Below are 12,543 nucleotides of genomic sequence, written 5' to 3'. Positions count from 1 at the left end.
TTTGATATAAGAGTCTCTCTATATATGAGATTGTTTTAATTGTTGGTCTCTTAATTGCAAGTGCATCTCCAGTGTCCTGCATTTGTGTGCTCCTCTTCTCACAGTTTCTGATTTTGGTGGCATAATTGTGTGTGGATGACTTCATATCTTAACTGTATATATACCTTTACTGGTGAGCCTTGTCATTTGTGGTATTTTTGTTTCTGGTTGTGGCCTTTTCTTTTCTGCCTAGAGAAGTTCCTTTAGTATTTGTTGTAAGGCTGGTTTAGTGTTGCTGAATTCTCTCAACTTTTGCTTATCTGTGAGGGTTTTGATTTCTTTTTTAAATCTGAATGAGAGCCTTGCTGGGTAAAGTAATCTTGGTTGGAGCTTTTCTCCTTTCATCACCTTAAGTATATCATGCCACTCCCTTCTGGCCTGCAGAGTTTCTGCTGAAAAATCTGTCAATAACCTTATCAAGGCTCCCTTCTATGTTATTTATTTCTTTTCCCTGGCTGCTTTCCTCGTTGTCTTTGATTTTGGTCAGTTTGATTAATATGTGTCTTGGGGTGTTCCTTCTTGGGTTTATTTTACATGGTACTTGTTGCACTTTCTGGATTTGAGTGAGTGGTTCCCTTTCCATGTTAGGGAAGTTTTTGGCTATTATCTCTTGGAATATTTTTTCTGTCCCCTTCTCTCTCTCTTCTCCTTCTGGCACCCCTATAACATGGATGTTGATGCATTTCACGTTGTCCCAGACTTCTCTGAGACTCTCTTCATTTTTTTTTCAATCTTTTTTCTCTTTTCTGTTCCGCATCCATAAGTTCCACTAATCTGTCCTCCACCTCGCTTATTCATTCTTCTGTCTCCTGTACTTTGCTTTTGGCTGCTTCTAGTGAATTTTTTATTTCAGTTATTGTATTTTGCATCTCTTCTTGCTTGTTTTAAATCTTGTATTTCTTTGCTTGATATTTCCTATAAATTATCCATCTTTGCCTGCAGTTTATTTCTAATGTCTTGTATCATCTTCAGCATCAACAGTCTAAAGTCTTTTTCCTGGAGTCTGAGAATCTTCTCATCACTTAACTGTTTTTCTGTGGTTTCTTCTTTCTCCCTTATCTCCCTCTTCTTTCTCCCTTTTCATTTTTATAGGTTTTTGGTGTGGTGACCTTTTTACAGATAATAGAGTTGTAGCCTCTCTTACTTCTGGTGTCTGCCCCCCTTGTGGCTGAAGTTGGTACATGGGCTTGTTGTAGGCTTCCTGATGGGAGGGACTGATGCCTGCCCACTGTTAGGTGGAGCTGATTCTTATCCCTCTGGTGAGTGAGGCTTTATCTATGGGTGAGATTAGAGGCAGCTGTGTACCTGAGGGGTCTTTAGGTAGCCTGTTTACTGATGGGTGGGGCTGTGATCCCACCTGGATTGTTGTTTGTCCTGGGGCTTCTCAGTGCTGATGAGTGGGCCAGATTTCCCCAAAATGGCCACCTCCAGAGAAATGTACACTGATGAATATTCCCAAGAGCTTTGCTTCCAATGCCCTTCTCCCACAACAAACCACATTCAGCTCCTCTTTTCCCAGGAGCTTCTCCAAGAACTGCAGTCAGGTTTGACCCAGATTCCTGTAGAGACTTTGCTTTACCCTGGGACCCTGTGCTCGTGAAAGTCCATGTGTGCCTTTTAAGAATGGGGTCTCCATTTCCCCCAGTCCCATGGAGCTCCTGTGCACAAGTCCCACTGGCCTTCAATGCCAGGTGCTCCCAGGGCTCTTTCTCCCAACGCCAGATCCCCAGGCATTGGGACTTGATATGGGGCTCAGAGCTCACCCCTGTAGGTGAGTCTCTGTGATAGTTACTTTCCAGTCTGCAGGGCTTCCCACCTGGCAAGTATAGGGTTGCCTATATCATGCAATTGCCCCTCCTACCTCTTGATGTGGCCTACTCTTTGTCTTCTGGATTAGGATATCTTTTTGAAAGTTTCTGGTCCATTTGGATGAAGATTGCTCAGCATTTGGTTGTAATTTTGTTGTTTTTAGGAGAGAAGTTGAGCTCCAGTCCTATTCTACCATCTTAATCCCGTCTACCTCCTCAGTATGTCTTTCTATCCTGGCTTTTATATCTCCTTCTGGCTCAACAGGGAGTAAGCCCTGGCTAGTTACTCCCACCCACTGGGTACAGATATTCAAATAACACAGTTGGAACTGGCAGAGTTTGAGAGTTGAATATTTTCATTCTTTTCATGTCTTTTAGGCTTAACTATGCACAGAAGCTTTTGATTAATATCAAAACAGTAAATGACCTGACTTGCCCCCACTGCCCATTGCCAATCCCGTCTCTACCTAGCAGCCAGAATGGTCTTTCTACAATGTCACTCCTCTGCTTAAATCCCTTCAATATATTCTTTTCATGGCACTGAAATGAAGACCCAGGCTCCTGCAGGCCTGTGAGGCCCTGTGTGACTTGGCCCTCATCCACCTCCTTCACACTTGCTAGGCCTCCAGCCATAATGCCACTTCTGAGAACTTACCAAGCTCATTCTTTGCTTGTAAAGCTATTCCTTGGCCCTTGACATGGGGACCTGTACTTGTCTTCCTTTATGTATCATTTTGGAAGTTACTTTTACAACCACCCTTTCCAAATCAGGTACCCCTGTTATCAATTTCTACTACAGCCCCCTTTAGTTAACTTTATATCTGTTATCATAATCTCTATTCTGGTTAGTTCTCTACTTTTTTTAAAACTGTTTGTCTTTCCTGTTAGAATGTAAGCTTTGTGAGGACAGGGATGTTTCAGGTTCACTACTGTATCCCCAGGATAGATAGTGCCTGGCATATGGTAAATGTTCAACAAGTAATTGTTAAATGACGGAATTACCCAAAGCAAATCATTCATTCCCTCAACAAATATATACTGAGTGGATACATGTGCCAGATTCTGAGGACATATCAGAAGACATGGCAGACAAATCTGAAAGTGGCCTTACACAAAGAAAAAAGGTAATGCTTATGTCTAGGAGTAATCCTATGATAATACGATAAACTTATTGGTCTGCAAGCACATTTTAATTTCTATTATGTAACAGACATCATGCTGATAAACTTGATGCCCCCAAATGACTAAGAAGTATCATGCCTGCTTTTGGATAGACTAAAGTATAGAGAGGAAAGAAAGAAACGGGGCAAGGATATGAGAGAAAAAAAGCAGAGGGCAGAGAGGAGAAGAAGAGGGGGAAGTAGTCCAGTGATGTCACTGTTCTCTGAAAACTTAAAGAAATTATCTTTAACACTTAGAAGGTAATATTAGAGTCAAACTATTGCCTTTGGAATGGATTAGCAATGAGATCCTGGTGTGTAGCACTGGGAACTATGTCTAGACACTTATGATGGAGCATGATAATGTGGGAAAAAAATGTATACATGTATGTGTAATTGGGTCACCATGCTGTACAGTAGAAAAAAAATTGTATTGGGGAAATAACAATTAAAAAAAAGAATCATACTGAATTTTAAAAAAAACATGGCAAAATATAGCGTGCTATTCCAAATCAAGCAATCCCCTAAGAAAGCTCTATATTTATCCTAATGTTATTAATTCTCATAACATTCATGGAACTGCTGTCTTTAAACTGCTGCCAGAGGAGTTCTCTTGTGGTACAGCAGATTAAAGATCCAGTGTTGTCACTGCAGCTGCCTGGGTCACTGCTGTGGAAACAGTTTGATGCCTGGCCTGTGTACCTCCACATACCACAGGCACAGCCAAAAAAAAAAATTGCTGCCAGAGGTAATTTATTAAGCACAGAAAAAAGGAAAATGTTTTACTTTATTTTGAATCCCCAGTGATATTTACCAGATTGATTTCCCATCATTTCCCTTGAACTTGCTTTCACTGTAACTACTGACATTATTTTAAAAATCAAATTCATTCTCAAAGGGCAAAGATTCATCATACTGAGAATATTCTAAAACATGCACAGTTAATCCAATCCTCAGAAAAGAACCCTAGAAATTCTTGAACAAAGATAGGATCTTCTTAATGACTGCTATGGAAGAGATAGAATTCATCTGGATAAACAGCTAAATCTAATTAATCTGACATCATTGTAAATGGTATGTTTTGTACCTTTTATGTATTTAGAGTATATAGCTGATTTTAATCTTTCTGAGTCAGGGTCATCATTATGGCCATCAATTTTTAACTCACATATAAATATAGGGGCACTGAAAGTTATTGATGTATGTGGGGCTATTTGTTTCTATTGTATATTGGGCCAAACTGTAATGCTTTTAAAGTTTTTTGTTTGTGCTTATAGTTTTTCTTTCTTCTTATGCATGGTCAATCTTTCAGCTGCCACTCCTTCTTGTTATTAGTGAGCCTGGTTCTTGAAAATTTCCTGTTTATAAAATTGTTGCTTCTAATATGCTTTAGGTTTAGAAATCACACAATTGTGAAATGGCAGAGGTGGGGTGGAAATGAAGAGTCATAGAACCACAAGGCACATTTTTGCAAAAAGGTTATTGGTATGTCAAGGTGAGGAGGAAATGATGGCAATTAGCTCTAAAATTGTTCATCTTATTCAATTAAAGAGAAGTATATGTAAATCACCCAGGAGGGACCAGAGACAAACCTTGTTTCTCTGAGAACTAGACAGATCTCTTACCAGCCTGGAGTAGAGACAGTTACAACCCAGGACATAGTGTTGTTGAGAAAGCTCTGAGACAATGAACCTAATTCTAAGTTGCCTGCTATCTACTTCCATGGCCCCACTCCCAGACTCCTCCTCTGAAGCAAATAGCTGCCCTTAAAAAGAATGAAAACAAGATTATAAATCTTCTAAATAAGAAAGCAGCCAAATACTCAGAAAATAAAAGGAGTAAAATAAAAAGTAAACTAAAAATATGATAGAAAGAATAAAAAACAAATAGCTATCTGTACGTAGAGAATAACACAAGACAAAAATTCTTGCCCATATGAAACTTGTGTTTTTATGGAATATAGTAGTTATATCAATAAATGTAAATGGCATAATATCTCCTATTAAAAACTCTTAGATTTAATAAAAATCCCTAACTCCCTTGAAATTTGTGCTATAGATCAGTATGAATTCAGAACAAAAGGACTCAGAAAGAATAAAGGACATATCAGGCAAATGAAAACAAAAAGAAAGAAAACAGGATTGAGATATTAAATACAGATAAGGAAGACAAATTAACTGGGCAAAAATATCTAGGGTAGATGAAGGAATATGCTTCTTGATACTTGATATTAACTCAATACTAAAGGTAACTTTGCTTTTGGAGAGCCCTCAGTAGGAGGTGTTGACAAATAATAAAGAGAAAAGAAAAAGCTAATAAAAGGAAAAAGTGATTTAAATAGATGTTTATCTGTGGGAAAATGATAGAATCCAACCAATTTTTGGCCAAGGTGAAATTCAGTAGTATATGAATGATCTTTTTGATCATTTGATTCTTTTAAATAAAAACCTAACACTAAAAGCAATGTGGGTTCCACCTCTACTTCCCCTAACTAACAATGTGATGTCAAGCAAGTCATTTAACCAATTTGGGCTTCAGTTTAATCCCCTGTAAAATGAGGTGGTAGGATTTGGTGATCTTTCAGGTGAAATACATCTTTAATGCTGTGATTTCACTGGTAACAAAATATATAGGACCTTTACCTTTCAAATATATGTAGAACACTGACTTAAACATAAATTATATTTGGAAGAAATTATTATTGACTTCACCTTTCATTTTTCAGTGTTGCAACCTCTTCCCTTGTCTGATTCAGAAGAGTTTTGGTTATCCCTAGTTCATTATCTGCAAGATTAATTCTTCTTTTAAAGTCTTCTTCTTGTCTTTCTTTTGCAGTCAGTTCTTCCTGTAAAGTTTTATATATTTGTTGACAAGTCATTAAAGATTCTTCTTTTTCTTTAAGCAATCTGGTGTGCCTACAATGGAATAAGAAAAAAACCCATCAATATGCATTAAATACTATGTTTATGTTTATCGAAGATGTATAAACATCTCATTTAAAACTAAATGACTAATTTTAAAAATAAGAAAGCTAAGTAAATGGATAGTTCTGTGATTTAAAAATTTTGCCATCTGGGCAGAGGCAAAATCATTGAACAGCCTCAATATACTATAAACTTGAATTAGGTATTGTATATGTAAATAAAACAATAAAAAAGCAAAGTACATTTTAAATAAAATGTTATTTAAAATATGGTTTCAAATTCAATTGGTACAGATATTAAATAAAAAATTACAATGTATACCGTGAATCAGAAATAATGGATTCAAACTTCAGTTTTTTAAGTTCTCTTTGACACTCATCGGCTTCAAGAGATTTACTCCTAAAACAACACAAAAGAGTTTCAAACATTTTATTTCAAAATAATTAAAGCATAAATGTTTTCTTTTTTTTCCCTTTTTGTTCTTTCCTAAGGGCCGCACCCATGGCATATGGAAGTTCCCAGGCTAGGAGTTGAATCAGAGCTGCAGCTGTCAGCCTACACTACAGACACAGCCACATCAGATCTAGACAATATCTGTGACCTATGTTGCAGCTTGTGGCAACTGCAGATCTATATCCCACTGAGCAAGGTCAGGGATCAAACCCACATCCTCATAGACATTATGTCTGGTTCTTAACCTGCTGAACCACAATGGGAACTCTTGTTTTCCTTTTTAAAAACATGTTTTTCCTTTACTACTTTTCTATCTTTATATATATATATTTTATCATTATTATTATTTTTTGCTTTTTATGGCCACATCTTCAGCATATGGAAGTTCCCAGGCTAGGCACTGAATCAGAGCTTCAGCTGCTGGCTTATCCACAGCCACAGCAATGCAGGACCCTTAACCCACTGAGCGAGGCTGGGGATCAAGCCCGCATCCTCATGTATACTAGTTGGGTTTGTAACCTGCTATGTCACTACAGGAAATCCCTCTTATCTATGGCTACATATGCAGATTTCCTTGACATTAGAAATATATAGTTAAAGGGTTTTTGTTTGTCAAAAAATAACCTAATCTACAAGTCCAACTATGTATTTTCTATATCATTATTGTATTCATCCATAAAATATCTTAGCATCTCATTATTTCTTTAATTAATTATTCAGTAAATCTATCAGATTGATTTGCATATAAATAAAATATCTAGAGTTCCCATTGTGGCTCAGCGGGTTAAGGACTGATCTTGTCTCTGTGAGAATGCAGGTTTGATCTCTGGCCTCACTCAGTGGGTTACAGCTGCAGCACAGGTCATAAATGTGGCTTATATCTGGTCTTACCATGGCTGTGGCATAGGCCACAGCTGCAGCTCCAATTCAACCCCTGGCCTGGGAATTTCTGTATGCCATAAGTGAGACCATAAAAATATACATATATATGATATATAAATATATATTACAGGTGAGACCATAAAAAGAATGTATATCTCTATCTCTATATATACAATGTTTAAGCTTTAGACAACACTTAAAAAGGAAAGAAAAGAAAAACCCTAAAAAAAAAAAAACAAACCCTAATGTGAAAGTAACCAAAAGCAGGAGAGAAGTTTACACTTAGAATGAAGTGACAGCTATGGGGTCTGGTTTTTGCTTTGTTTTGTTTTTAATAATTTTAAACCTGAGGAGAGGCCCCAATCTGCACCATGCATGAGAACCAAAATTCTGATAGAATGCTGCTGGAAAACTCACATTTTGATTTGAAGAATTATAGGACAGATTATTTGGGGGTAATCACATCTGCTGGAAAGTGAAGGGTGAATCCTTAATAAAAGCCAGCCAGAGAGAGGGAGTCCCAAATACTGCATCTAAACTCTGCCCATATGTCTATCTGAGCCCTGAACTACATGTGCCCTGCTAAACTCCAAACAGCCCAGCTAAAGATAAAAAGAACTGAGGTTTGAACTATTACCCTAGAGACAGAACTTCTAAGTTTGAGGCCAACCAAATTATTGCTTGCTTAAATGAATACCACCCTGCCCCCACCACCAACAACAGTATTTGGAGAAATATAATAGAATCAAGAATTTCCATAATATAACATTTACAATGTCCAGAATATAATAAAAATTGCTCAACATAGGGACTGACTCTGAGATGATCCAGATATTGAAATTAGCAGACAAGGATTTTTCTTTTCATTTTTGGTTGCCCCATGGCATATGGAGCTCCTAGGCAAGAGATCAGATCTGAGCCACAGCACAACCTAATCCACAGCTGTGGCAACGCTGGATCCTTAACCAACTGTTCTGGACCAGGGATCAAACCCTTAACCCAATGTGCTGGGCTGGGGATCAAACACATGTCCCAGAGCTCCAAGACATTGTTGATCCTACTGTGCCACAGTGGGAGCTCCAACAGACAAGGATTTTTCAAGACACAATTATAACTCTGTTCAAAGATGTAAAAGAAAATCTGCTCTAATTAGTGAAAAGATAGTAAATCTCAGCAGCGAAATAGAAATCATTTAAAAGAATAGAATGGAAATTCTAAAGCTGAAATAAACATTTCCCTTAATCTATATGATTGGGTTTCATAATAATATTCAAAAAAATAAGATTTATTTTTAATTTTTTTAACAAAGTATAGTTTATTTACAATGTAGTGCCAATTTCCTCTGTATAGTAAAGTGACCCAGTCACACATATATATACATACTTTTTCTCTTATTTATCTTCCATCATGTTCTATCCCAAAAGATTGAATATTAAGAAAAATTAATATTCCAGTTTAAGTTTGTGTAGACTGCTCCTTAATAATTCCTTATATGAATATACCTAAAAATAGCTATATAGCTATTTTAATAAGTTTATAAATGTACAAAGGAATATGTTAGATCATTAATGGGTTTTTCCTCTTGCATAATAACTTTCATTTTTAATAAATAATAATTTATATCATGAATACACACAGCATTCATTTATTTTTAAACTTTTTTGTTATAAAATATAAAATTATAAAACAATGAAAATTATATAAAACAATTATATAATTAATTATTACATAAGTTATAATAAAAGAGGAAATTCTTGCAACTATCATCCAGGTAAAAAAATGAAATCTAACCAGCTAGCCTAAAAACTTCATATTCCTGGTCTCAATCATAGCCAACCCCCTCTTCCCTAAAATGATCATTCTCATGAACTATATGATTATAGTTTGATTTTCTTTGGAGTTTTATTGCCTAAGTTTTAACCCTGAACACTGTATTTTAGTTTTACTTTTTCTCCTGTAAAAAATGTTTCTTAAAAAATATTTCCTTTGGGAGTTCCCATTGTGGTGCAGCAGAAACGAATCTGACCAGTATCCATGAGGATGTGGTTCCATCCCTGGCCTCACCCAGTGGGTTAAGGATACGGCATTGCTGCGAGCTGTGGTGTAGGTCACAGATGTGGCTTGGATCCCGAGTTGCTGTGGCTGTGGTGAAGGCTGGCAGCTGCAGCTCTGATTTTACTCCTAGCCTGGGAACTTCCATATGCCACAGGTGTGGCCCGAAAAAGCAAAAAAAAAAAAAAAAAAAAAAAAAAAAAAGCTTTCTTTTATTATCCACTTTTTGTAAAATAGCTTTATTTAGGTATTGTTCTGACATACAATAGAGCAAATACAATTTGACAGATTAGACATTATGTATAAACCCATGAAACCATCACTAGAATCAAGCAGTGCATGAGCATACTTAGAGCCTAGATATTGGTCTCTACCATTCCCATTCAAAGGAACCAGGACTAGTCAGAGACATGGCTGATTCCAAAGTTGGAACAGAATAGGTATTATGTGAAACAGCTCATAAACCAAAAAGTAAGGAAGTGTTTATAAAAGATGACGATATCATGTTCCAACGTCACAAGAGCAAACTTGAAGAGGCCCCCACTGGCTAAGCTTATGACAATCCGTGTGCCAAAATAATTAAGTACAGTAATAAATTATAAGCCATTGAAAATATGGGAGTTCACAAATACATACCAATAATAAATAAACAAATAATGGGAAGAAGGGAGACTCTTTTTTAAAATAGAATGCTAGGGTTTGCTTATAAATGGGAGGGAGATGTGGAATTGGAAAAATCATCATCTAGCAATGACTGTGATAAAGACTGGATAAGGCAAAAATCATTAGATATATAGGATAAATGTTGATGAAAAGCAGACCATATGCGTATATTTAAAATGTCTCTTATAGAGAGCTTACTAGTTGAAAGGGAACAAAAACCCTCAGTAACTCAGTGGAGAAACTGACTGATACCTTGACTAGGTGATCAAAATTAATATTACCAATAAGTGCCAGATGGCCAGGTGCCTTCAGATGTGATGCTCTGATAAGTGCTCATTTCACTTATGCGGCTTTCTGGCTAAGATTACACATCCTTAATCCAACTGAGAAGAAACATCAGAAAGACACCAAATGAAACAATTTTTATTTAAAAAAGTATGAGGGGTTCCACATTCTTCAAAAATGTTCATGTCATAAAAAGATAAAGACAGACTGGAAATATTCCAAATTTAAAGAGGTGAAAGAGACATAAAAGTTGGCTAACCCTACATGGGTTTTGTGCTAGGGGAGAAAAGGCTATAAAGGCCCATTAACATTGGAATATGGATGGTAGAGTAAAGTATTGAATGTAAATTTATGACACTAATTATTTATTATGTAAAGTATCACTGTCTTGAGGAAAGACAGGCTGAGGTATTTGGAAGTAAAGGGTCATTGTTACAAGTAAATGACCCTCAAATGTGAGAAAATTTGTGTGTGGATTTGAAGGGGAGAGAGAGAGAGAAAGGGGCCAGGGGCCAAGGGTAGGGGCAAAGGAGAAAACAAATGGATTAAAATGCTAATAATTCATGAATCTGGGGAAGACTATTTGGGTGCTCTCTGTATTATTACTATGTTTACAACTTTTTGTAAGTTTGAAATTATTTCCAAATAAAACATCAGAAAAGAATAAGGAAAAGAGTAACATGCCATTAGAAAAGTGGGCAGCTGAGTCACAAAGGAAAGAATACAAAGAACCAAATATGCAGGGGTACAATTTTTCATCAGTTAAACTAGGCATTTTTTTTTTTTAGCTATAATACCCAGTATTAGCTAGGAAGTGGAGAAATAGGTATTTGTGAACACTCCTGAGATTATAAATCAATACAATCTTACTGGAGGGTAATGAGTCATATATAAAAGCTTTCAAAATATTCAAGTTTGATTCTAGCATAAATTATCCTAAGGAAAAAACTGCACATGAATATAAAGATTTATCTATACAAATTTTCAAAGTACTCTACTTATAAAAGAGAAAATTTTGGGAGTTCCCGTCATGGCTCAGTGGTTAACGAATCCAACTAGGAACCATGAGGTTACAGATTTGGTCCCTGGCTTCCCTCAGTGGGTTAAGGATTTGGCGTTGCCGTGAGCTGTGGTGTAGGTTGCAGATGTGACTCGATCTGGCATTGCTGTGGCTCTAGTATAGGCTGGGAACCTGCATATGCTGCAGGTGCGGCCCTAGAAAAGACAATTAGATAAATAAATAAATAAATAAAAGTGAAAACTTTGGAAATTCTAAAACACGAGTTAGTAAATAAATTATGCTTCATCATAGATTAGAATACAACATAGCTATTTAGTAACTATAAATATATCATGTAATGACATGGGAAAATATCCAGGATATATAATTAAGTGAAAATACATTTAAAATATGCATTATGTAGAAAAAATAGTCTATTAAGGATATATATCAAAATATAAAGATTATGTTCTTTTGTGTATATCTGTATTTCCCAAGTTTTATACATTTATTTTGAAATCAAACAAAAACGTTACTTTTAGAAATGCTTTGAGATTCAACAGCCCTAACTACAACTTTCACTGTATGTTCAAACTCTTATATACAGTTTTCCAAATGTAGAGGCAGGGACAGTAGAACTCCTTTAAGTAGTTATTCTACTATGTGGACAATTAATTTTGGGTACAATTAAAAAATAAAAAAGCTTGCTCCCCAGGGAGCCCACCATCCCAAGAACTCCCCTCACTATGGTCAGTTCCCACCCATGTCAGTGAAGCCACCCTTTCTATGGTCTGCCCTTCACTCCCCAATTGTTAACTTCACCTTCATTAAGATGGAAGGAATTGGAAGGAAAAGAAAGAATGCCTACATTGCTTTAAACACTACATTCTTTTTTTTTTTTTTTTTACTCTCAGCAAATAATGTTAATCCTTTCTCTTCAACTGCTTTGAATAAGCCTTCAGAAAGGCCCCTGCTGCTCCTGCCAATCAAAGTATAAGAAATAAGATGGAGTAATTGGATATTTTCTTCTAGTTTGAAAGGCAAGGGCTGTTCCATTCCTTATGTGAAATAGCCATTTTCAAACTGCCTCCTGGATATTTTCACCTTGCTATCCAAAAGGCATCTCATATCTAACAGATCAAAAGCATTGTTTTTATTTCTCTCATCCCCAAATCTATTTATTTTACCTATTTTCCCACTTTGATAAATGGCACCCACACATAATGATACCACTAGGTAACACCTTATATGTCTCACACTAACTTCAAACCAGCCCT

General features: G+C 36.3%; 1 protein-coding gene across 3 annotated transcripts in view; it reads right to left on the bottom strand.

Moving 5' to 3' along the window:
• LEKR1 (leucine, glutamate and lysine rich 1) overlaps window positions 1-12,543 on the bottom strand; it is a 241,648-nt gene that overhangs the window by 57,287 nt on the left and 171,818 nt on the right. For all 3 annotated transcript variants that reach the window (XM_021069706.1, XM_021069708.1, XM_021069707.1), the window contains 2 exons: window positions 6,253-6,330; window positions 5,719-5,922 (listed from right to left, as the gene is read on the bottom strand). In XM_021069706.1, the coding sequence (XP_020925365.1) occupies window positions 5,719-5,922; window positions 6,253-6,330 (282 nt within the window). The remainder of the gene's footprint in view (window positions 1-5,718; window positions 5,923-6,252; window positions 6,331-12,543) is intronic.

Source organism: Sus scrofa, chromosome 13 (genome assembly GCF_000003025.6).
Source record: "Sus scrofa isolate TJ Tabasco breed Duroc chromosome 13, Sscrofa11.1, whole genome shotgun sequence".
NCBI lineage: Eukaryota > Metazoa > Chordata > Mammalia > Artiodactyla > Suidae > Sus > Sus scrofa.
Note: the sequence above shows the minus strand (reverse complement) of the source record. Positions and strands in the feature narration are given on the sequence as shown.